Source organism: Sinocyclocheilus grahami, unplaced genomic scaffold (genome assembly GCF_001515645.1).
Source record: "Sinocyclocheilus grahami isolate Dianchi unplaced genomic scaffold, SAMN03320097.WGS_v1.1 scaffold867.1, whole genome shotgun sequence".
In the NCBI taxonomy this organism is placed as follows: domain Eukaryota; kingdom Metazoa; phylum Chordata; class Actinopteri; order Cypriniformes; family Cyprinidae; genus Sinocyclocheilus; species Sinocyclocheilus grahami.
In genome coordinates this window covers 265,330-292,920 of record NW_015506046.1, presented here as the reverse complement: position 1 = coordinate 292,920, position 27,591 = coordinate 265,330, and the positions used below count along the sequence as shown (strand labels likewise).

The 27,591-nt window shown below is 37.7% G+C and overlaps 1 protein-coding gene across 8 annotated transcripts in view; it reads right to left on the bottom strand.

The window, feature by feature from the left end:
• LOC107563312 (nectin-1-like) overlaps positions 1-27,591 on the bottom strand; it is a 234,106-nt gene that overhangs the window by 145,831 nt on the left and 60,684 nt on the right. For all 8 annotated transcript variants that reach the window (XM_016248155.1, XM_016248150.1, XM_016248154.1 and 5 more), the window contains exons 2-5: positions 20,669-21,043; positions 17,758-18,057; positions 15,525-15,642; positions 7,499-7,650 (exon numbers count right to left, since the gene is read on the bottom strand). In XM_016248155.1, the coding sequence (XP_016103641.1) occupies positions 7,499-7,650; positions 15,525-15,642; positions 17,758-18,057; positions 20,669-21,043 (945 nt within the window). The remainder of the gene's footprint in view (positions 1-7,498; positions 7,651-15,524; positions 15,643-17,757; positions 18,058-20,668; positions 21,044-27,591) is intronic.

Sequence of the window (27,591 nt, the reverse complement as noted above, 5' to 3'; positions counted from 1 at the left end):
TTAATTATTTAAATAAAATTTGAATATAATTTTTCTGTTTAAAATAATTGTACTGTCATTACATTGCATCTTTCATCTCATCTTTATTAGTGTTGCCAAAAAAACAACAAAAAAAGAAACATCAGACAACATTTCTGACACAATTTTGCTGACTGGATTAACGCTGGTAGACAGAGAGAAAAAAACGTGCTGGTCACACGCAAAAGAAACAGAAAGCAAGAATGAGAAAGAGAGCACAGCTGTTGAAGTAGAAATCTCCACAGTTTCATCTTCACAATGTTATCATCTCTTCCACACAGTCTCGCAGCTGTTGCGAGCTCCTGCAAAGGCGTGCCAGCCTCGCCACGTGCTTCACACACAAAACTCTCCTTCTCCCAGGTGCATCCAGGCGAACAATGGACAACCACTTACGCAGTTCACAAGAAACCGCAGCAGAGACGTGGTGCTCGGAGTAAGCTGCATCTCTCTGGCACAGACACAGTCTTTGCCATTGCCCCAACGTTGCCAGTCACGTGGAGGCTTCAGTTCTCACATGGGCTCTTTCAGAAGCGATGTGTGTGGAACTAAATGAGCGCAGAACACTGTTTTACAGCGTTTGAGTGGGCTGCTTTTGCCAGAGGTATCACTTCCACTCTTGCTATGAGAATGAGGCTGTAATAGCCCATATGTGCTCTTTCGTGGAGAGGTTTCCTTCTAGCCATGATAAGAACAGATGGAAAAGCCTTATTAGCATCTCGTTTGGCCATGCAGGCCGAGGTACAAAACTACAGGGACCATAGAACTGCGGCGATGAAAATTTACAGACAGTCAAGGAGGTTTTGCATTGTATCCTGGACTGACTGCGATTAGATTATGCCATTGTACTTTAAAGTCAACCTGAGCTGTTTGCAACCCATTTTACTTCTGCAACCTGAGTCTAGACATTCAGCAATAAAAATTTGCAGGGCAGGACTTGATTTTATCCATCAGGCATTGATTGACGTAGCTGTTATACACCAGGATGGAACCAGATGGTAGGAGGATCGAAGAGTAAGAGAGATTCAAGACTTCAGCCAATAAGAAAATTCATTTTAGAGGCAAAGCAAGCTATTACATTTAGATTACAAACAAATACAAACATGTTTGAACTGATGAATCAAGCACAGTAAGATCTGGAATGTGCATGTATTAAGACAATAAATAAGAGTCCATTTTGATTTGAACCCTAACCCAAACTTTTTTTATTTTTGCAAGTTTTCCGAAATGTTATGTTGGGTCCCACTTTATATTAATTGCCCCTAATACCTGTGTACTTACATAGTAACTAGATGTGTACATAGTATGTAACCACAGTGTAAGTACACATTGGTACATAGTATCTACAGCTGTGATGTTTGTGTTACTACACATATGTAACAACCCAATGAATGGTATGTGTAAGTACAAATGTGTAACTGGACATTGGTAACAACACTTTTTGGTAATGAAAGTACATATGTGTAACAGGACTAACAGCTCTTTTTTGTAAATAAAGTGTTACACTTTATATTAGATTTCTCATGTAATTACTCTGATGTTACACAGCAGTGGCCAGTAAGTTAGGCTTTACATATAAATTGTGGTTGGTGTCCAGAATGTTACACTTTATATTAAGTGGACAGTTCCTGAGGAGTTACCATGTAAGTACAGTGGTATTACAGTGGTGCACTAACTCCAACTCGAGATCCGGGATCCCATTTCCACCCTAAACCTACTCATCTCCACCCCATGGATCCCATTTCCACCCCTAAACCTACCCATCTCCATCTCCATCCCCTGGATCAAATGTTTCCAATTACTCTTATACATCTTGTTGTTGTAGTGCTTATATAATTCCTGTTACACGAGTACTTAGTGAAGTGAAAAAAGTGTTGTTACCAATGTCCTGTTACACATTTGTACTTACACAAACCATTCGGAGGGTTGTTACATGTGTGTAGTTACAGAAATATTACAGCTGTAGATACTATGTACCAATGTGGTTACATACTATGTACACATTTAGTTACTATGTAAGTACACAGGTATTAGGGACACTTAACATAAAGTGGGACCTTATGTTGAATATGCAAATTAGTTATTATCTAATTATATATGCAGAGATTTGCATATATTTCCAGAAAGAAAATCTGAACATTGTATAAAGCCAGGTTTAAAATACTTGTTTCATTTTGTTGACATATTAGAGTCAAATGTTTTTACAAAGGAGATTTTGAATATCTCTTTTTATCACTCCAAAAAATCTGAAAATCAATCAATCAATCAGTAAAGTTTGGTGTATGTTAGTGCTACTGAAGTGGAGATGTTTGGCTCTGTGAATGAGGAAAAAAAAATCTGAGAAAACAGCCTTTAAACCTACAGTACAGACACAAATAAATAAAGAACAGTAAAATAAAATAACTAAATAATAAAATTATAATAAAAAATAAACCTAATATAAAATTAAAGAAAATAAAAAGGTTGTTTTTTCTTCTCACTAATTTGAAACAAAACGTTACTAGTATTGACTAGTGCATGAAAAAAAACAAAAAAAAAACATGTTTTTGCCTGTAGTGTCTTGCCTTACAGTCGTTAAGCCATTTGCAACCAATTTTACTTTACCTGGTGTGTTTCTGAGTCAAAAAAATACAAAAAATACAAAAAAAATAAGAAGGGCAGGACTTGATTTTCAGCCAATAAGAAAAGTTGTTTCAGAGGCGAAACAAGTTATAACATTTAGATAAACAATTACAAACATTTTTGGAAGCAGAATAAGACCAATAATATGCATTAAGAAAGTAAATATAGGTTCCATTTTGATTTAATGTTGACTTTAAAACAAAAGATTCTGCAGTGACTACAGTCCTCGATGCATTGTGCGTAGGCCGAACATCTCAGTCACGGTTATTAATGAAATACTCACAGGAATGTGAATGAGATTAATATGGAGTCGTAAAGGGAGAACAGCTGCTGCCATGGAAGTTGTAACTACAAATAAAACTATAATGAACTCATAAAAAAGGCATGATGAAATTGAAAGATTCAACACTGCAGATGAGCACAGCGTATAGGATATTTAAAGCCGCAGTGTGTCATTTCTGCACCACTGGTGGCACCAGACAAAATTGCAAAACTAATGACTATTTCCCAAACATGTCTTTTATTGTTCAGTCAACCAGGTAGCCTCAAACTCATGTCACTGTTTGAGCCAGAAGTTGGCAAGTTGAACACCAGAGTGTTTACACTGCCTGCAAACAATTACCTGCAACTGTCTTGCACAAAAATGAAAATAAATAAATACACATATGAAATACATCACACAACAATCCCTCTTCATAAGTATAATTTGGATACTTCAATATCGGTGAGCTCTCCCACAAACAGAGAGGGAGAGAGACAGACGTTCAACGACCTCCGGATGGAATGATCCATCAAAGGATAGACGTTGCCATAGAGGAGGGATCTATCATCAAATGGGCACATGCAATGTGGAAACAATCCCCAGGCATTGCCAAACAGAGGTAGGAAAGAACAAATAAGGCTTTCAGTGCATGTTCTGCTGGTGACCTTTGGACAGCGAGAAGGAGAGAGGAGACGTGCAACTTTACGAAAATTATGTTTTCTGAAGAGAAACTTCCATCTGTACAGAAACAAGGGCATGTGAACTCTTATGGAAATGTTTCACAAATGGGATGTACTTAATAGCTTGAGTGTTTCTCCTAAAGAGAAAATGCATGCTTTTGATAAAGTTTCCCGCTTCCTGTATTTTTTTTCTATATTAATAATTCTATATTATAAGAAAGTTACTATATTAATCTCACAAGCATGTTCAGAAGAGGTCCCATTCCATAAAATAGCAGATATTGCAAATTAACTGAAACTCCAAACTTAAAGGGGTCATATGACGTTGCTGTTTATGCAGCTTAAGTAAAAAAAAAACCCATTATTTTCTACATACTGTACATTATTGTTTCTCCTCTATGCCCCACCTTTCTGAAACGCGTTGATTTTTACAAAGCTCATCGTTCTGTAAAGTGAGGTGTGCTCTGATTGGCCAGCTATCCAGTGCATTGTGATTGGCCGAATACCTCAAGTGTGTGACGGAAATCTTACGCCCCTTATCATACTGTGATGCCGTGTCCCGGCGCAACGAGACAAAAACAATAAAACCCATTATAAACGAGGCATTTGTTGCATCCAGTGGGGACATAATTACGGATTATAGTGACTTATACTGTCTTTTTTCGCGTTGCGTTGCATCGTGCCGAGCCGCGTAAACATAAAACCATGTCTGCATTTGTGATCTGAGAAATGACAAACAACAAGCACTACTCTACACTGCTCAAAACTCGCGTTTGAATCATCAGTGGCAAATTCTTTAAATATGAAAACGTACTTACAGGCTGTCAGTCAGCATTATTTGTCAGAACACCGGCATTGTAGGCTACTCTCCCAGGAAAAAGTCCTTGTCCTCCAAAAAATGCATTGCACACATCTGAATATTTGGGTTGAACTGTTCTGGAACAGCGTTGTAAATACAACTTAACCACTGATTTCTAGTTGTGTACTCTTTTGGAAGGCCAAACAAAGTAGTTTCGCTTTCACAACGAAACACACAGTGTCTCCACGAAATGGCGGCGGCGGCAGCAACAATACTACAGCGAGAATCAAAGTTACGTCTTCTTTCTTTGCGTTACATTTGAGCGGTGTTATGCAAATCTTCCCACACAGTGACATAGACACGTGGGGGCGTGTTTAAACGAGGCGTTTTAGGAGGGCATGGACGAGTCTTAACTTTTATAAAGAATATCTCTTTGGGTTTGAGACTTTAGTCTTTGTAACTTCAGGGATCTTATCTATGCACAATCAGCTTGTAACACTCCAAAGAGAAAGGAAAACTTGAAATCGCATCATATGACCCCTTTAATAATAAAAAAAATCGTCATCTTTATATAATCTTTATACACTGTACACTATTGCCATTCATTTTATACTTCTATTCTCTTAACCATGTAAAGCTTTAACCCCCCCCACCCCCCTTGAATAGTTTTATTGAATTAGACTAAACTAAACTACAACTAAACTCAAATTTGCATGTGTTTTTAGTTGAGTATCATATCTGACACATGAGGATTTTTATGGCTCATATAGTATTAAATAAAACAATATGAAAATCATAATCAAGGAAAACACACACACAAAGACAATTCTAATTTTGACAAAATGTACAAAACTTACTACTTAATGTCAGTTGTCACTCTACATCTCCCAATAATAAGTCTTAGTAAGATGATTTTTAAATGCTTAGGTTTTATGATCAAAGTTCTGTAGTTTTCATTATTGGGGGACACAATATACTGTATATTGTGAAGAATGCAATACAATGGTAATGTTATGGATAATAAACTAAACCTAAGTTGCCTCTGTCCAGTAAGTGTTCATCTTGAAATATTACTAACAATATAAAAGTATTTACTTTTAAAAATAAGCTAAAATTTCACTGCAAAAAGACACGCGTACCACATCCTGAAGGGGTGGGTTTTTTTATTATACTAAACGATCTGTACTTGCTCAAATGAAAATCTCCTGGAGAAACATCTAAGACAAAGTTGAGACTTTTGTGAAATATTATAGATAAACTATAAAAAAGCAATACAATTTACCACTGCAAAGTACCAAAGTTCTGTAAACTCACATTGTGACCTATTGCTGAACTCTCACCATTTCCTGCACTGCCGTTTTGAAAATGATCAACAGCATCTCTTCCAAAAGCAGACGTGCTCTATACATATAAGCGGCGGACATTTCCCGCCTGCAGAATATTTTCCTTCACCACTCCTCATTCAATATCAGCCATTCAGACTTCCATTAATGCATTGCTTGTGCCAGCGGAGCGTATCATCAAAACCTGCCACGGAATGAGATGACATCACCACATCCACAACACATCACCAGAAACGCCAGCTGAGACGTGGCGGGACGACGAAGGTCTGAAAGTTTACACGCAAACACACCCACGCACACAAATAAATGCAATGACGTAGAAAAGCCAAGCCGTCGACTCCAGCATGCAAAGCTATGCATGTTAGAAGCTCCCCGTTGAAGCAAGCAGGCGTGCAAGCTATTATCTGAACAAAACTGCAGAAGCCTCCGCTCTCATCAAATATTGGTCCAATTTTGAGGTTCTGCTCGGCAATCTAGAGCAGCATCACCTCCTTTCATTGTCGTCTTTTGTTCTTAATGTATTGCAAAGAGTGAACTACAGGTGTTTGAAATGACAATTAGAGTGAAGGCAGAGGAGCGGCTCCAGTTTTGCTCTGTTTTCGTTTGTAGTTCTTGTTTTCACCCAAGTAAAGGCGGAGAAGATGGAGAAGATGTGGGAGGCGAAAATAGCTTGGAGAAATGTGAGTTTGTTGCAAAGTGCCTGTGATCAATACTAAAGAGGCAACAAAACTGTGATGCTATTTTGGGGAGAAAATGACAGAGTGCTTTATTCTGTATCTGAGCATCTGTCTGTGTGTTAGTGAATTTTGTGGCTGCTGGCAGCGTAGCCTGATGTGTGATGTGACTGTGAGAAATTAAAGAAAAGGAAATGACAGCAATTTCTTCTTCTTCACTGTCAGGTCGTACCATAGGTAGGAGGCCAACCTCCATAAATTCAGCAGTGCAAAAAAAAAATGCATGTGCAGGCTTCAACATGCACAAAAACTATTTTGACACTAAAGCCACACGTCAAATATGTGAATGCCATTTGCCTTAGATAATAAACGAGCAAAAATAAAAATAGCAGTAATTTTAAAAACTGCACAATTACACTTTTTTTTAAGCATTGGATTAAAAATTAAATAAAAATAATTTTCTGCCTGTCAATCAATTTTGGATTAAGAGACAGGCAAATGCTTTTTTATTTAGACTGCCAAAGGAAAATTACATCTGAATTATATAAATCTTATATAGTGAAGAAAATTAATTAAATATAATCCAATTTTATTTTATTGCTGTTTTTTTTCATTTTGAGATTTACTGTAATTGATTTTGTTGACAGCCCTGATTGCAATAATAATAATAAAAAAAATGAATATACTTTATAGAGAATATACATTTATAAAATATAAATTAATATACTTTTCTGGAGAACAAGAGAACAAAGAAATGAACAAAACGGTTTTTTTTATATATAATGTATATATATATATATATATATATATATATTTATTTATTTATTATTCAGTGATCATCAGTGCTCCATTGCATCAAAAAGTTAAAAAACCCTTGGCTTTTGTGATCAAATACTTTTTGTAGCCACTGTATCTGTGTGTTTGATGAAGAGTGTTCAACGAAATTGTAAATGAGCTCGTAAAATAAATAATTCTTATTGTACTTCTCTTTTTACTGTTCAATTCCTACAAAACTCACATTTCTGGAGCTACAATCACCACATTAAAGCTTTTCCAGCACCAACACACACACTTGATAACTCAGATAAGCATCCGTAACTTACCCGTCACGTTGACCTCTACCAGTCCAGAGCGTGTGCTGATGCTATTGGTGGCATCGCAGACGTACGTCCCTCCGAACTCATAGGTCACCGGGCCTTTGAAGAACAGGGTGTTGTTCTTGATTTCAATATTGTTGGGAAGTGATCCATTCAACCTGAGAAAAACAGACAGATAATATTTTTTAGCTGACCCGTATGGAAACAGAGTTGGCTGGGAGACAACACCAACTCACATTGGGTAAGACTGGGATGGTAGGGTAATATCAGTAGATCAACTGTTACTATGAGGACAGATTCAATCTTCTTTGTTAAAACAAACATACCAAGCATACCAAGAACTGCACATCTCAAACCGGCAGACGTGAAGGGTGGTACTACAAAATGAGTGAACGGGCCCTTACAGGCCTGAATGTTGCCCCAGGAAAGAGGGAGTCATTTGAAATGGTGAAAACAAACAAAGACATAAAGCAGAGATGTCACGTGAAAAAATGTGTTGTTTTGCTGCCACTCTTTCCATTCTGGGCTGCTGCACCTGACGCTGGATCCCAAGTGATCAAGACAAACCGATCAAGAAAAATATGGAGTTTGACTTACAATGTGGCTAAACTTAGACTTTAACTGTAGTGTCCTAATTCTGGACTCTTCATGGTTCAACTGCCCCGCGGGTCTAGACCTGCCTCATTCTTCTTCTAAAGTTCGACAGAGGTCACAATCTCTGGCAGATGTTCTTGTGGCAGATGTTTTCTTTGCCTCTTATCAGAGATCAATATAACGATGCCTCCCCAGGTACCAGACACCTTCAGATCATCTTGTTCCCACTTAACAAGTTCCTTCCTTCCATCTCAGTGACACCCGGTGTCTTTCAGGGTCTGGTTGACTGGTTGTGTCTAGGGTCGGGAATCGAAAATCAATTCCGATTCCAGAATCGGATACTTAAGGTCAGGAATTGGATACTTGTTGTCAAATTAAAATTTCGATTCCGCCTATCGATTCCTATGAACTTTTTTTTTTCTTCATCTGCGAGGATCAGACCTAGCGATCTGCCAGGACCTTGCTCGCTAACCTAAGCGCTCCAAAGTTTGGCTACATTTGCAATCAGAAGCCAAAAAAGCTAAGTATAATATCTGTGATAGCTAAACATGTTGCAAGAGAGGTGTCACCACCAACATGACAAAGCACTTTAATTTAATAGACCGTTAAAGATCTTGATTCAAACACCATCATGATTCTATTCCTAAATTACAATGATTCGTCTGTTTCATTCCTCTACCTTAGACGTGTGCGATCAATGTTGTGATCACTTGGTTCATCCGTGCAGAGTATGATCACACCAGTGTGATTTGAGCATTTAAATCTGCGTTCGCACTGCCGCTGACCTAAAGAGAGCAGCTGTCTGTCATGAATGAAACAGCTTTACAGTCTCTTCAGCCACACAGTATCATTATTTCTGTGTTACAAACATTCAAATCACAGAAGTACTGGGATAAAAGTTTATAGTTCAGATATAAACTGTGTGTACGGTAGTGGTTAAAATAGAGTAAATTACCTTTTGAAAGTAATTTGACACTTCAAATGAAGATTTATCGATTACATTGTTACGCCAGTAGGTGGCGAAAAGGGGCTGTTAAAATGTATTTGTCTTTGAATCATACATGAGCTTCGTTCAAGAACGCTGATTCATCCAGTAATGAAACAAGTACATCTTGAGTGAGTCATTTAATCATTAATTCATAAATTACATGCCTGTTGTAGCCTGTTGATTTTTGTTCATGGTCTTCAGCTCCAATAAATGGTTTGCAAAAAAGAGACACAGGATAAATGTTTGATATCATTATTTAATCACATTGGAATCGAAACTGGGAATCGAAAAGAATCGGAATCGATAAGCAGAATCGGAATCGGAATTGATCAAATTAAAACGATACCCAACACTAGTGGTGTCCTTTATAAGTACCCTTCAAACCTTCTAACGGTAGTGTTCTCAAAGCAAGAGATACAAAACAGTCGATCCGATAGAACAATAAGGCATCCAAAAAATGAAACAAACCCTTTATTCAGGTCAACAAAAGGGTGAGAGTAGAAATCATGGTAGAAAGCACGCATAAACATTGTGTACTATAAGATGAATTATAAAAAGCACAGTTCTGATCCTATTTGGGTGAGCCTCATCTGAAGATGTTCACATTATACTCAACTGTGAATGCACATTAATTGAATTCTATATTAATGCGGCATAAACATTGATATTACCAAATTTATAATATTCAGACCAAATTTTCTATTCAGATTCCCAAACTTGTGATCTGTTGAAGTAAAAAGAACCAAAATAGCATCAACATTAACCACCTTTATGCTTTCTGTTTTAATATTTCCGTAGTAAATACTGACAATGTTTTAAAATGTCTGCAAATATATCATAAAATGAAATCATTATTTTAAGGATGTCTAAAGATATGAACAACCTTGGGTGATAATTCTAAAATGTAACTTTCTGATTCTTAAAAGTGAACACAGTATGAAATTATGCTAATGAACTATAGTATACTCGGTGGATGAATCGTTATTTGTGATTATTAGTATTAACACATTCAATTCTGCACATTGGTGTCTTTTATTGTTATGCTTTTGTCAGTGTTTCACAAAAGCAAAGCCGCTTAACCACTACAGTGATTTTACCATGGTTAAATGGTGTCATTATGTGTGATGCAAAGCAAAGGCTACTAAAAGTTAAATTACAAAATGTATAAACCTCACTATGCACCACTACGTCTATCCTCAGACAATTTCATGCAAAACAACTCCTGGTTTGGGTTGTATTGTTTTTCAAATGTGTTTTTTTTGTCTTTAAGCCGAAGTCATCTGTAATATTCATAACCTAGTTGAGGACAAGGCCTGTGAGACAGATTTCAGCCCAAAAACGCAGAAGGGATAATGTGTTTCCCTAAATGCTGACTGCTGCAAAGCAATCTGATAAGATCCAGCAGACGGAAGACGGGAGGAGAGATAGATAAGGAAATATGTCACAATGAGCTGTCTGAAGATAAACTCTGAATGTGAGTGTTTATGACTGTTCTGCTCGCTTTCTGATATATTTATGGTAAGAATCTCTTGGGCATGTTTTGATAGCTGGGAAATTATCGCAAATCTGAAACTGAAAGTGTGCGTAGGTGTGTACGAGAGAATGTGTGTGAGTAGTCTCATCATATTTCAAAGTGAAATCTGAAATAGAAGCTATATTTCGTAGTCATGCTTAGCCAGACTTTTGAGCATCGGCATAAAGTCTGGCCCAAGAATCAGCCAAGAATCACCCACTTAGGAAAATACTATCTGAAGACGTAAAGTGATCAGTCACAGTTCACAGTTTCATTACAAGAAAGGTCATCTTAAATAGTTGCAAAAAGTCAGCCAATCAGATCAGAGCTCCCCAGATCAAAAATTCGCTCCATTTTTTTTGTGTGCAATATGCATCAAGCGGTTATTGAACAGACTGTGGCTGCTTTAAGGCTGAAACAAAATTTCTTAAAGTCTGTGTGAAACGGAAATTGCAACTGAATTTACTTGTTGCAAAGATTCAATGATCTTAAACTATTGTAACATTGTAATATTTCATGGAGAATATTTAATTCAGTTTGTTGTGAAGTTGAGTCGACTTTACAATATTTTACAGTAGGCTATATCTGAAAGAAATTGAATATTGAATGATATAAAACAGTGGGCGGGGCTTGGTTTTAGTGCACTTCCCTGCCATCTTTAGCTCGTAGCAGACTGACGGTTGGAAGGGAGTGGTTAAGAATGTTTTGCAAAATCAGAGATTAAACAAAATAATGATCTTTAAAAAAAGCATCATATGACCCCTTTAACTAAATATTACAGAATTTTTTTTTTTGTGTGATTTAACTTGCACAGATTAATTGCTCACCACAAGACTAGGAATGTGCGCTATCAAAATTACTTTCTTGTAACCTTGTATACAGATAACATTATTTGTAGGTTGACAGACAATGTAAACACTGTGGCACTTTCAAAACATTGCTTTGTTTGTTTGAGAATCCAACCAGGCTGACATAGCAACGTCGGCTCAACCAATAGCGTGAGTTTGGGGAAGTCGATGCATCAACCAGTAGCAGATCATGGAAGCGTTTGGGAAACCTGCAAAAACATTTTTACATTTTTTTTTATTTCCATTTGGTGAAGCTAGTGGTGCAGAAATGATACACTTCGACACAGACTCTGTGTTCTTCCCAGTGCAATTTTCTGTGCATTTTCAGAAGGGCATTTGTGTAATATTTATGCATAATGTAAAATATTCAGTGTTTATACTACGTAACAGACTTCCGCACATTTGTAATTGAACTGCATCTAGTGCTTGTGTGTGTGCATCCATAGTTGCTCTGGATTAAAATGTTCTGCAACAGTGCGGTGATGACCTCCAGTGTAGCGCCCAGGGGACCCTTCAGAACACATTTGGTGTCCACTCTCCACTGCTGCTGTGGCCGTCCCCTCTTATCTGTCACGCCGGCGCCCGTGTCTCTCCCCATCACTGTCTTTCACCCCCGCCTCACTCTGTAATCACACCATTCTCCTCTATCTTACCTTATTCTCCCATTGTTTATCCTCTTGCTTTTCAAGCCACTCCCACTGTTTGAAGGAGATAAATATTCTTGCTATTTTTAGGGGTGCTTGCATCTTTCTTTTATCTGCTTTTCAAAGTGAGTTGAGTTATCAGTGTTAGTGTGCATGTTTGTGTTCACTATACAGTGTTATTTTTGTAAGACTGATCCTATTCATTCATCATTGATACTTTTATCTTTTTTATTAATATATTGAATTAGTTCTTTTTTTTCATATCAGCATGGCTGTGATTCAGAATTAGGTAATCCCAACACGCTGATATACAGCCATATCGCACTGCTACTTGTGCGATGTTTCATTTATACAACAGTTTGACGGCACAAGTGTGTAAATACATAAGAAACAACAATGGAGTGTCTTTAAAAACCCTACTTTCTTCTGCCATGGATTCAAATCTCAAGTTGACAGTTTAACAGCTGAGCCCAAGCCACCGTTACTACTTTGAAAACATCACTTTACAACTAGTAATGAAGGAACGTTGAGTTGCTTTATTGAAAACTTATCATATTACTGTATATAGCTCACTGTATTATGTAGAGTATTATGAGAGAGAGATGGACTGAGCGAGTGTGATTACTTGCATCTGATACAGCATTCATTCTTCAGCTCAATCTCATATTCACAATAAAACATTAGACTGAATGTCCGCCGAGGAAAGCAATATCTTTGTCATACTATCCTTTCATCTTTTTGGTGATTTAGAAGGTGATGTTAAAAGTAAAAATAACTTCCTAGTTTACAACTTTGTTTCAGTCTCTTTCAGTATAAAAGTCTTTACTGCTGACACACTCATAAAAAAACAGTCTCTTGTCACCATCTAATGGCGTAACACTAAAATCATGTCACAAACACACAAATACTATTATTAGATAGTACTATTATTTATATAAAATATTATTTATTGAATAATAATATTTAACATACAACAACAACAGCCATCCTTGTTCTCACTCTCTTGTACCTCATCTTTTCCCTTCTCAATCCCCATTTTCCTAATTTCATCCCTTCCCTTTTCTTCTCTTTGATTCTACTTCCAGTCTCAGCATACCAATTACTAATAAAAAATGCCTCAAGAAGACCTTAGCGCCATCCACGAGTCCCTCTTCACAGAGTTGGCTGCTGTATATGTGTCCTTTGATACCCTGAATAGCCCAGAATGCTCAGTGCTTTCCTCTCACTCTCTCTTGTCCTTTCTCATTAAAACCCACCCCGGTCCACAGAGGCAGTGCACCCTGGGCATTGCCAGCTATTAATCCACCACAGCTGAAGTCCGGTGACATGTCTTCTTTTCCCAGCTTTCGCTGCCTAATTACTGAACAAATTGCCACATTTATCTCTCCGTTTTTTGCTGCATAATTCCTCCATTTTTAACTGTAACACAGAACATGCTCGTCCATTGTGCCCAATGTTGTTGGTGGTGTTCGGTATTGTTTGCATTTACATGCACATGCGTTCATTGGGATTTGCTGGGAGATGAATGATGGGATATTTCACCGTGCTAATTGGCATATAAGTGTGACACATGCGGCAATGCCGTGGCACTAAATTATAATGGTGCACAAGGGAGTTCGAGCAGAAGGTTACATGGGTCATCTTTCAGAGTTGACCTGACCCAGGGGCGCAGGAACAATCTGGAACAATACATTAGAAACCATATCAGCTTGTCTCATGAATATTAATTAGGTGATGTAACAAGTGATAGGCTGATAGGTCAGGCCAATTAATTGGCATCAGCTTGCTGTGTCCACTGGCCCAAGAGTGTAAGCTGTAAAATCTGCCAGCAGTTATTTATTTATTTACTTACCTGTATATATGTATTTATTTATTTATGTGTTATTGTTTTATATTTATCAATAACAATAATAATAATAATAATAATAATAATAGTAGTAGTAGTAGTAGTAGTAAAATTGAGGACAAATATTTTTCCAAACCACACATCCACAACTAAACTCTCAAAAGACACAAACACACAAAACTTCACAAATACAAATTTGTAGTTGGCTAAAATTGCGTGTGCCATAAAAAAAGTAATATATTGTGTGTGGGGGTGTTTAATAATTAAAACAGGTTAAAATTATTAATGGGTAATGGTTTCCATGCCCTTGACCTCACATAAGCTCTGGCATTGTCCACAGAAAGGTTTATAAAACAGACCTGAGACTGTCTTGTCAACATATTCATTTGGTAGGCAAAGCAATGATGTCATTTTTTGCCAACATACTTTGCATCCAAACCCGTAGCACCAGTAACTCGACAACAATAGCCATCAGAAGACTCATACTGACAAACGAGACCAAGTCTCACTGTATATCTCTTTCACTGTTCTTTCAAACTGGTATATTGGTAAGGTAAACATTCAGAAGTACACAAAGCATAGCTTATTTTCTCATGTTTGATCTTGTTTAAAAGGTTATCAATGGCTCCGTGAGTTCTGAATAGAGCCATTGTAAACGGCTTTACTTATCTTGATTGAGTGCTAACCGCCAATGAATGAAGAAGTAGTTTACGGAAGGAAATTATTCTCTTATCAGTCATAACACATCTATGCTGTCATGTAGTATTACAGTAAACTGAATATTTCAGAGGAGAACTCTTCAAACATCAGTCATCTTTTATTTAGTTTAATGATGCCGGTATACACAACCAGTCAAACGTTTGGACACACTGAACCTCGTGATCTTAAAAACCTTTTGATCTAAAGGCTTATGAGTAAATGCTTGACATTAGATTTTTTTTTTTGAAAAATATAAATTATGCATTTCTTAAAAAAAAAAAAAAAATACATAAAATAAAAATAAATAAAATTGTGCTTTTTTAAAGGATGGATAAGATAGTAAAGGAAAATCAGGCAGCAAGTGTTCAGCTTGTATGTGAATTCCTCTAAGCAAAAAAAAATCTCTATCTATCTATCTATCTATCTATCTATCTATCTATCTATCTATCTATCTATCATCTATCTATCTATCTACCTATCTATATATCTATCTATCTATAATTTGTTTGTTCATTCACTTGTTCGTTTAGTTGTTCGTTCATTTCTTTCTTTCAGTTGTTTTGAAGACTATTATTTGAAATATGTAAAAAGTAATAAAAATTAGTAGGTGTGTGCAAACCTTTGACTGGTAGCATTACTATTTGATAGTAATGTGCAATTGAAAAAAGATTTTAAATATTACAAAGTAAATATATAAGACAAAACAAAATAAAATAAAAAAAATAAGTTGGCAAGAACTATTTATTTTGTTACTTGCAAACAAACCAGTTGGCTTTTTATTCTTCCTCTTTATGTATTTTACTCAAATACATTACTCATTCATCTTGTTATATATATAAGCTGAGACATCAAAGTGATTATTTGTAATGTAGATTAGTAGGTCAAGCAAGAAAAACTCACAGTTTCCACTGGTAGATGGTGACGGCTGGATTGGCATCTGCATTGCACGTCAGTTTTACATCTTGACGATTCAGGTACCAGTTCCCGTCGAATCCCTCGATTTTTACCTCTGGCTCATCTATATAAAAGCAAAAAAAAAATGTCTTCAGGCAGGGGCTCAGATGGCTTTTCTGGGTCACATGACTTGACGATGGGTGCTTGTCATGATACTGATTAATGGTCTGGGCTCATAGCTAAAAGGTCAAGAGTTTATTTCTTAAGCGATTGGGCGGAGAGCCAACAAGTGAAGGGTTACTGAGACTACAACCACCACTGTGCCCTTTAGCTACCCACTTAGCCGCAAGCTGCTCCAGGGCAACTATTCCAGAAATTGGCCTAATTGGATAAAAACATCAGCTAAATGCCAAATTTCAATTCATTACAGCACAATTTTTCTATTAATGACAATTTTAAAATGCACTGCATACTTGATGGCACCGGTCAGTAATTTCTATGTCTCTTCAGATTTATTCTTAATCGCTTTCATAAGCATCTATAAGGTCGAGCAAATTCAATTTGGAAATGTTATACCAAAGGGTAACTTGATTAACAAAACACTCAAAGTAAATCAAGAATCAGGACGAGTGATTCTCTGAGAACTTACCGCTGCTCTAAACACGGCCTTTCACACAAACAACTGCACCGCAAGAACAATGTGTTCTGTAGCATAGTGTGGGAGAATGCGTGGATTTCCTCTATCAGTGTGCTGTATGGGTGCTGCAATACTGCTCTAAACTGCCCTAAACAATAGCTGATAACAACAGCTGCAGAGACAGGCCAGTGACACATCTCTTCTGGCTCTGAACCTCCTCCTCAGGACTTGCGTAACACTACAGCATTAATGCTAACATCTTATTACTGAGCACAAAAACATTTTTATGTATTGTTTAGACATTATTTGACATTCCAGTGAGGTTTTAAATAAATATGTCAGTAATTAGACAAGTCAGATGGATCGTTACATCAGCTCAATCATTAAAACAGTTGAATTAAATCTGAATTTTGAGAAAACTGGATAACATGCACTTATGTAATTTTGTGTTGTATATTATATAGGCTACACTACTGATCAAAAGTTTGGAACAATTTTTGTCACTTTTTTTTTTTTATTATTAATTCAATTATTAATAATGGTTCGGTAACACTTTATTTGAAGGGGTGTTTATAAGACTGACATGACACCTTCATAATCATGACATGACACATGTCATGAATATGAAGGAGGTTTTAGGGATGTTTATGATAACTGTCATTAAGTGTCATTCGCTCAGTTATGTAATTTTTAATGCAAAGATGACATTGTTAGAGATGTCTTTGTTATGGGCTATGGTTAGGGGTAAGGGTAGGGGTAGGGTTAGGTTAGGGTTAGGTCAAATAATGTCATATTCGCATCTAAAATTACATAACTGAGCGAATGACACTTAATGACAGTTATCATAAACATGCATAAAACCTCCTTCATATCCATGACATGCGTCATGTCATGATTATGTAGGTGTCATGTCATGATTATGAAGGTGTCATGTCAGTCTTATGCACACCCCTTCAAGTAAAGTGTTACCAATGGTTCTTATTATTATCAATGTTGGAAACATTGTTGGAAAAATCATGCTACATCTTTTCAGGATTCTCGATGAATATAAATTCTAATGATAGGATTCTAATGAATAGATAGTTCAATGAACAGCCTTTATTTAAAAACATAAATATTTTGTACCATTACAAATGCCCTTCCTGTCACTTTTGATCAATTTAATGCGTCCTTGGTGAATAAAAGTTATGATTTCTTCGCTATTAAACAGTAAACAGCAAAAACTGATTTCAGCATGAAAATAATGAGAAATGTTTCTTGAGTAGCAAAACAGTATATTCTAATGATTTCTAAAGAATCATGTGACACAGAATACTGGAATAATTATGCTGAAATTCAGAGTTTAAATATATTAAAACAGAAAACATTTATTTGTAATTGTAATAATATTTCACAGTATTGCTGTTTTTACTGTATTTTTGATCAAATAAATGCAGTCTTGGTGAGCAGAAAAGACTTCATTCAAAAACATATATTAAAAAAAAATAATTATCCCAAACTTTTAACCGGTAGTATATGCTATACATACTGTATCTATCAATAACATAATTTCTTGTGTTCCTGCAGAAATTTGAAAGACATGAAGAAAAACATTGTTCTTACACTGAACGTTGAGTATGACGCTGTCTGTAAAGCGTTCTGCACGGTAGGTGACGATGCAGGTGAGCTTCTGACGATGGGTCTCGCGGCTGGGCAATACGATATAGTTACTGCGCACGGTCACGGTACCATTCGGATTGCGCGTTTCCTGAAACGTGGCTTCGCCCTTCAGAGTGGTGTCCCATTTGATGACGCTGGGAGGCTTGCCGTTAGCCGACATGCAAGTGGCCACGGGCATCTTGCGTTTCGGCGTCCTTGCCACGATGGTGGGTGAAGTCAAGTTCATCTTGGTCACTGGCCGTGCTGGAAGAAAGAAGTAAACAATAAAAAACAAGAAAAGAAAAACTGTAAGATACTAAAGCACTGTGTGAACAGAGGTGCCCTTGAGAATTTGCGAAGTAAAAAAAAAAGTTTATTTTTCACAGCGATCGAGTGACTCTAACACTAATCTCTCCGTTCTGAAAAGTCGTTTTTCCCCCGTCAGTATAAATCAAGCAGTTCACTAATTTCTTTTTCCCCTACCCTGTGTTCAAAGCGAAAGCATCAGTCAAGCACGGTGCCCGAAGTCATCCAATCTCGATCCTTTATGGGCTGCCAATTAGCAATTTACAGGCCCGCATCAAAAGGGAAGATGTGTGTTTATGTGAGTGCGTGTCAAAGAGTGCTGATAGCAGGACTGAGGTTTGTGGCGAGGGTTGATATGACATGAAGAGGCTCTTTGAAAGCACTGAGCTGGTTATCTCCATTCAGGTTGCTCACTCTTACTGCAGTGCCAGTGTTCTCAGAGGACGCATGTGAACGTGATATACAAAATGGGCTTGGGAGTTAACAAGCCACACTAGTGTAAAAAAAAAAAAAAAAAACCCTGTACTTGAGCCAAGCAGCTCCCTTTGCTGGCTTAATGGAAAACATATCAACACTTCATTTCTAATTAGATCTGCAATCAGTGGGAGCATAACCCACCTCTCTAACGAGATACTCCTCTCTTGCACTCCAACACACACACAGGTTTGTTTTTGTGAATTGTGGGGACATTCCATAGGCTTAATGGTTTTTATACTGTACAGACTGCATGTGCTATTGCCCTACACCTAACCCTACCCCTTACAGGAAACTTTGTGCAGTTTTACTTTCTCAAAAATACTCACTCTGTATGATTTATAAGCGTTTTGAAAAATGGGGACATGGGGTAATGTCCTCAAGTCACCTTCTCCTTGTAATACCTATGTCATACCCATGTCATTATACAAATTTGTGTCCTCATATGTCACAAAAACACACGCACACACACACACACACACACACACAAACAAACACACACACGCACATACATCATGGTGCTTTTCCTAACCTGTGCAGCTTCCTAAGAGACAAATCAGAGCTCTGCTCTTGAAAAAAAGAAAGCTTTTATTGACGTCTGTTTAGGACATGTATTAAAGTCCCAACAACAGAGACTTTTAAGAAGTATGCACCCTCACTTTGTACACGCCATATTTATTTTTCATTTTAGGCAGAATGTCTGAGAATCAGTTTTTTTTTTTTAATACAATGAAAGTGGGTCATGATTTAAACAGCCAAGCTCAAAAAGGCAACAAAAGTAGCCCATCGTGCACTTTATTCCGTGTCTTCTGAATTCATGTCATACGGATCGATTTTAACCTATTTTAACCTATAATCCAAACTTTTTTGTCAGCCAAATTTATCTGTAACTGGATTATTATAGTTAAATAAAACTGAGGCTGTAACAGTTCTAATTTTAATTTAGTTTAACTTGATGTACTAACATAACTAAACCTGTAATAAAAAAAATACAATAAATAAATGACAAAATTGCTAAAACTATAGCTACAATTTTTATGAAAATATAAAATAAAACTGATTCAAAATAAAATAAAAAAAACAATGAAATAAAAAATACAGATTTTACCTAAAATATTTATTTGAAGTATGTAAACATTTAAATTATTTAACAATACATTTGTATGTTTACTTGCTTATTAGTTAAATTATATGCAGGAATACAAATAGATAACTTCATATTTAATAGCAAATGTTATTTATTTGTGTATTTATTTATTTTAAATTGAAATTTTACATTTACAATTTTCTGATTTCATGAATTGTAGGATTTTCATCAACACACAAACCACATTTTGGAAAGCCCTAATCTACTGTATAGCTTCAGAAGTTCTGGAGTCATATGAGCTAGTTTTACAGTGTTAATGGTCTTTTTGGAGCTATACGGTATAAAACCCCATCCACTTTTGTTTTGTCAAAGAGCAGCTCGGACATTCTGCTTAACCTCTGATTTTGTGTGTCAAGGAAATAGGAAAATAATACAAGGTTGGATTCCTTTGATAAAATGATAGCTTATCTTCTTCACCTGTGTGTGTAGCTTTTGACAAGAACATGTATGCATACATTATACCTGCAGGTCGAGGCTGAGATGCAGCTCTTACTGTTGTGGTGAACACTGATCAATACATTTCAAGCGTAGTGAAGGTTTTAACCACGCACATTAAAGACCCGGAGCGGTCAAGGACAAAGATGATTTTTCTGAAGGGCTTACAGGGTTATGAAAAACATATTGCTGAAACAACATCTATATACACCTTACTACCTGCTAACCATGACGACACCTTTAATAAAAAAATATCTCACCATGTCAGTGCTAAGAGTGTGGAGAATATTTGAGAAAATGACACCTACTTCTATTCTGTCCATACATGGTGTTATATGTGTGCAGAGAACCTGCTGCTGCGTGCAAATCAGTCTTTTGGCACTGAATGTGAATTTTCATATAAATCATTCACAAAACATCATTATAGTGAAAACTCACATTTCATGTGAATTCATTGTGAATGTGCTCTTTTCTCAGAAGAATAGCACTACATATGTAGCGTGGTGGTCTTACCAAAGACAGTGAGGTTGACCATATTCTCCCTGTTGCCTGCTGGGAAGGTGGTGTACTCGCAGATGTAGGCCGCCTCATCAGAGAGCCGTAGGTTGTTGAACACAATGGTGGTATCCTCAAGAGAAGAAGGGGTCCTCTGGCGCACAGCGGGGTGCTTGAAGCTCACACGGTCTTTGAAAGGGGGCAGCACTGATACTCCCAAGGCTGGGTTTGCGGTGGCGACATTTTGTTTGGTGCCATTTATCAGCTTCTGCCAGGTGACCTGAGAGATCTTCACTGGTGGCTTACCGTTGATGAATACACATCGCAGCTCGACTGTATCACCCACAAATCCAGACTTACTGGGATCCGTCTGCACCGACTGCCCGTTCCCTGCTGCAGAAAGACAAGAAGAGACACATTACAAACAAGTCAACCAATCTGTGCTGAGAATGATTGTTAATGAACAAAATGTATCAATACTTTGGCAATTTATCAAAATTGACCAATATTAAAAAGATAGTTCACCGAAAAATACAAATTCTGTCATTACTCACTCTCATGTCGTCTCAAACTCATAACACCTTTGTTCATCTTCGGAAAACAAATTAAGATATTTTTGATCAAATCCAAGAGCTTTCTCTACATAGACAGCAACGCAACTGACACGTTTATGGCCCAGAAACGAAGCAAGCACATTGTTAATATAGTCCATGTGACATCAATGGTTCAACTGTAATGTTATGAAGCTATGAGAGTACTTTTTGTGTCCTAAAGAAAACAAAAATAATGACTTTATTCAACAATTCTTCTCTTCCGAATCACCATCCGCCACCATTCACAAGAGTACGTGTTCTATGTCAGCGAACGGTGACTCGGAAGAGAAGTATTTTTGAAAAAAAAAACTTTATTTTTGTTATCTTTGCAGAATATTTTAACAATGTCCTTAGTACGTTTCTGGGTCTGGGAATGTTTCAGTCGCATTGCTGTTTATGTGGGGTCAGAAAGCCACACAAGTCTGTTTATGTTGTGTTCCGAATATGAACGAAGGTCTTATGGGTTTGGAACAACATGAGACTGAGCAATTAGAATTTTCATTTGTGGGTGAATTATCCTTTTAATACCAATTTTATTTTAAGGTGAGCTACCCAGTGTTAAACATAACTAACCCTAAACCTAATCCTAAGTAGTTAATTAATATTGCCTAGTACTGTGTAATTACACTTTAACAATATTAACTTAAAATAAAATGTAACCAAACATTTATTTAGATTATATATACGCATATGCTATCTGTCCATATGTGTTTTTGGTATTTAATTTGAATATGCATCATGAAAACTGACAACCCTAACTGAAGTTACAGCAACTCATTGACTCAACTCAGGCTTTCACGTTACAATCGAGTGCGTCAAAACAGCTAGCATGCCAATTCAACAAGAGTACTTCAAACGCCAAACAGGACTAATTACAAGTATGGCAGTGGTGTTTACAGGCAGCATTAGGTCTTCAAGAGTGCCGGATGTAGACTTTCCCTGCATGTGTAATGATGGTAGATCCCCCCCTGACTCTGATCCTGACTGCCAACCCTCCCACACCACTCCATCCTAATTATTTCTCATTGGTAAACATCTCGGTGACAGCCTCAAGCACCTATTAATGGAAACAATGTGGGATCCAGTCTAAGTGTGCCCACAATGATGGCACTTGAATTAAGCTACAATAAACCAGGCAGGCAATTAGTAGTAAACGAATGGGTTTTATATTTTATTCCCCGCAACGGCTTTCAGGAGTTCGAAGGTATCTGTCATACAAAAGATGCTTCCATTGCCCCCAGTTAAAACAATAGTCGTTTTGTCTCTCAAGATAACCCTGAAATACGGCATGCCCCACAGTCAAATGCATCTTGTTTTGGCAGGCCCTTGGCCTTTTGTCTCCCTGGTGACCTTCTTTTACCCCCTCCAGCTGAGAATGATGTGTCAACACTCGAACCCCTCCTTCTCGCCCCTTTCTTTTCTCTAAAGTCTCGCTTTCTTGCATGTGCTATTACTCATACTTTTGTTTAACTGCCCCTTTACCTCACCCCCAGCTCTTCAATCATATTTTCTTTGTCTTCACTTCCTAACACCTGACCAGACAATCTTCTTACATTTCTACCCTGCTTATGCTTCCTCAGAAGGGCTATGCATCCATGAACACTTTCAGTTCCTGTTTAGCTCTATAGAGGCCATTCATAACAGAAGCTTTCCTGACCCGTGAATAACTCTGAGGCAAACGTGTCCCTGGAGGGTCCATGAGTTCTGTTGTCTTTAACAAACCTGTCGTAGGAGACCCCGAGTAGATATATTTCTCCTCGCCATCAGGTGCTGTGCTGTCCTGTTGGCCTTGCTTCCTGCACAAACATATACTAAACCACATACCTTCACCTCCCTCTTTCCCCCTCTCCCTCTCTCTCGCTTATTTATGACAGGCAAAAGAGGTAATTACCTCCTACAGAGAGACCTTAGCAAAGAGGAAGTAACTCTGAACTACCGCGCTTAATCACGCCACTCATAAAAGTTGGAAATACTGCAGGGGAAAACAAAACAGAGGGAAACTGTGGGTCATTTGACCAAATTAGTGCTATTTAGATCCCTCATAAATATGTATAAAATTTGCTACAATAATGGCATCATCGTTCTTTTAAGAAGTGAACTTTCAAGCACAACTTAAACTTTAGTTCTTCGTCTTACATTTCGTTCATTCGTCGTCTTAAAATGTCAACACTACTACCATGTGTTTGTATAGTAAACAACAGATGATCAAAAATGGATGTTTGTAGAAATATCAGTAATACATTTTCTTTCTAAAAAGAACGTTTCGGTTTCATGACTTTGAGTATCTCAGATTAAACTGGTCAATTGTGAACTGTTAACTTTCTGAATGCATAAATATATTCTTACATTCAAATTTGTATTAAAACTACTAATTTGTATTAAAACTACTAATTTGGATTGAGATTTTTTTTCACACATTATTTGTTTGATAGAAAGTTTCATATAATGTAAAATCACACAATCACATGCATTTTAAAAATCACCTTTTTGAATGGCACCTTTTGAAAATGAGACAATAATGGGCAATTTTGAACAGTTTAAAGTAAATTACTGATCAGGGATCAGCTTCCTACCGATAAGGGTGCTTGTAAGCCATTTTAAGAAAAGTTGAAAAACTGGTTTGAGCACCGGCCTGTGGGTAACATCAGTCATAAGAGTTCAACAAGTATGGACAAGTGTTTAAATGCTTAGTTCAAGACTTTTAGGCATTTGAAAGATAATCTGGGAAAAAGGTAAACTTGAGAAGACACAGATAGTCTAAGACTAAAATGGATCTCATGACCAGCGGGGCTGAAACTAGCCACGCATTTACAGAGAAAGAGAGAGAAGCAGGCAAAATATGCACTGTTCATACAATGAACACATAAATATGTATTTTGTGTGTGCATGTTCGTTTGCAAGTTGGAAAAAAATAGTTAAAGGTCGCCACTGCACACATTTGAAAGCAAGACACTCAAGATTTCAGAGAACGAATGGTACCGACCTTGAATAAAAAGAAACTCTTATTGCTAGAAAGTTTCCTCTTTATCATGTAGTGTTACACTAGTAGTTTCAGGTTTGTTTTGCAAGAACATGAAAGTTTCATATTTTCGCCATTAATTCAGCTGTGTTAAGCACATGCAAATGGATTAAACTACACATTTACACTTTCTTGCTCATGCAAAAGTTGCCATCACAATGGTGTTATTAATGCTTACTTCCTTGTTCAAGTCATAAGAGCCCCCCTAAGTATGAGAATCAATTGTGATGCTATCCTTAGCAAACAACACTTATAAAGGATGGAACCAGCTGGTGATGTGTCAGTTTTGTAACCAATGCTCACCAAACCCTTGACCAGAGTGTATAGACCTATCAGCAAGCACTGTGAAATGACAGATTGATTGACTAATCAAGTTTGACAGAAAGACGGCTGACAACCTCTGCACAGCTACCTTGGGGAACACCTGTGTCCTTGTACCCCTCGGTTTGACCCTGTTACCGCTTGCATTTGCTACCGTGACAGGGTTGAAACAGAGGAAATGCCTTGTGAAGTACCAATACGATTTACAGCTTGACAACATCAGTTAGAGAAACCATCCGAGGCAGATTTAGGGGGAAAGAATATAGGCCTAGTTCACTTCAGCTGCATTTAGATGTTGTTAGTGGGGGAATAGTAGAATTAGCAGGAGACAATATTCTGCTAACTCCCTCCTCTGAGTCATCCACTTAGACCACCATACATAAAGATCAGTCTTCGCTTTTGAGGGAGTTGTGAGAGAGGGGTAATTATATGGCTCCAGAACCCAAATCTTCACACTAAGGAACCCAAAGCCTCTGGGCCCCCGACCCCATTTCCACCTCCTCTTCCTCCACCTCGGGTCTGAAGGAGTCTTCCAAAGAAAGTAGAAGATAGAGAGTAATTATAGCCTGCACAGTGGAGTTGAACAATGGAGGGCAATCAGAGAGAAAATTCGAGAATATAAACACTTCTGTACACAATACAATAAGTGAAGTTGCTACGAAACGGAAGCAAGGGCAAACAGACCGTGAGAGAACGTTGTCACTGGCACAATGGTGCCCTCGAAAACACAACAAAAGAGTTGAATAAGACAATCACTTGCAGACTGAATCTGAATAACGATGAAAGTGAAGTAACACACCGCAGAACAAATCCCGAGGTCTTAAAGTATCATCCAGTGGATTTGACAAACACACCCATACAACATAGACTCTACTTATTTTTCCAAGTCTCTTAGCTGGACTACACGCAGAAACTCATAATGTGGAGTGAAGTAATTGCGTAGATATGACCATGAGGCATATATGAACAAGTCAGAAGAGGCTAAAGCCTTTACCAATCCCTATTGTTCAAGGTGTGTTTAAAAATCTCATTTAGTCACGTTTCATCCACCCATCATGTCTCAGAGAATGAGCATAAAACAAGTCCAACATATGAGTGATTAGTCCCTCAGCTTTCAGTAATCTGGCAAGACTTTGAGCATGCAGGTGGACGTCAAGGATGAATGTGGTTTTCCTACTGGAGGGTCTACTCTGAGGCCGACTATATTTTGCTAGCCTTACCACTGACCAGAGACCTCCGGAAAAATTAAATACAGCCTAATTTGCCTTTAGGAAATCCGTAAAGTCTTAACCATACCTCAGATGCAATATTCTCCGAACCTACAGGTGTCAGTGGTGAGCAAATATCAGCTGAACCAGCAAGAAGAAGCAGTGTGAAGTATCTTGCTGAGCTTTACATTTACCTACCCCCAGGTAAAAATGTGTTGGTCAAATGGCCAATGGCCAATGGGTTGTGGGTTGAGGGTTGCGTGGGGGGGGGGTTCGTATATTGTCTTGGAAAAAGGGGGCCTTCAAGTCAAAAAGGTTCAGAACCCCTGTTTTATCATATACAAATTAACTGCTGTTGTTTCCAGACCCACTTTTCACATCAGAATCTGCCCTATTCACTCACACACGTGGACCATGCGGCCAGGGTGGGGGTGCGACTACGACGCCTCCTGTAAGACGTAGCATCAGCACAGAGGCACACTCCAAACAGAGCTACCATTCTCCGGGACAGCAGCCTGACCGGATCCGCATCTCCGGGCACGAGGCACAACACTGGACCTGCTTCAGGCTTCCCAGAAAAAAATGATGGCATTCGGCCCATCTCATTAAGAAAACCACAGAAAGGCTTGTTTTAGAGAGTCTAAAAAATACGCCCCATTGTGTGTGGGTAATCTAATAGCAATCCAGGTCCTTCAGTTAGGTAAAAAAAGAAGAGCTCAGCTTTGGTGAGGACACTAATATGTTTATGTGATAGAGAGTGATGATAAGGTGCCTGCCAGCACACCCCGCTCACGCTGTGGGCGCATTACAACGCTGTATCAAGTTAGCAGCTAAAAACAGAGAAGAGACTGTGACGGTGGAGTTCAAGAGTAACTCTAAAATCAATGAGGAGAATGTAATGAATCCTACAGCCGGCCATGCACGTATGACTCATTCTAGTGTGTTTGTTTTTGAGCGTCTGCAGACGTGCTGGGATGTTGAGTGCTGCCTCTACCTCTAAACATGGCTATTTGATTCCTGTTTTACCAGCTTCCTTCATCTACTGTGTCAGCCTTAGCTAATATTTACCTTCAGCAGAAACCTGCTGCAACATATGGTCAGCACTCTGGCTTTCACTTGCGCTCTGCTCTCACCCCTTTCTGCATTAACGCTTAAATTTTACACACGTTTCCCCTGAATATCCCTTTTCCTTATAGACCATCCACCATCTGCTTGATTGAGGCGGTGTGTTTACCTGAACCAACCTGCTATACAGGAAGTTATAAAGGTTGTGCATTTTCTGTTTGTCAAACAGTTTGGTACATATCATCACCATACCCTAAGGGTACCGTTCCCAACAGCTCCAGGCTAATTAACAGGGATAGTTTAAAGAAGAATCATGCTATTTTTGAAAAATGGATGGGAAATATTGCAACACTCAGAAACAGGGTTATTATAGTAAACTAAAACAGAAACTAAAAAAAAAAGAAATAATAATATAACTACTTAAATTGACAAAACACACACACACACACACACACTAAAATTACTAAAACTTTAACAGCAATTAAAATGAAAACAGCACATAAATTAATTAATAAATAAACAAATAAACCAACCTGATTCTCGATAATAGTAAAATAACACATTTTTTAAGCGTATGTTTAGCAAACAGCTTTTGGCCTTTCCTCATTCAAGCAGAAAAAAGCTGCTATTGCATAACTTGAAAATAACCGGCCGAGGGCATTATCAAGATGGCCGCCAAGTCGAATGACTTGCTTAAAAGGACATTGCCCTCATCTAAAGAAGGCACTGATTATA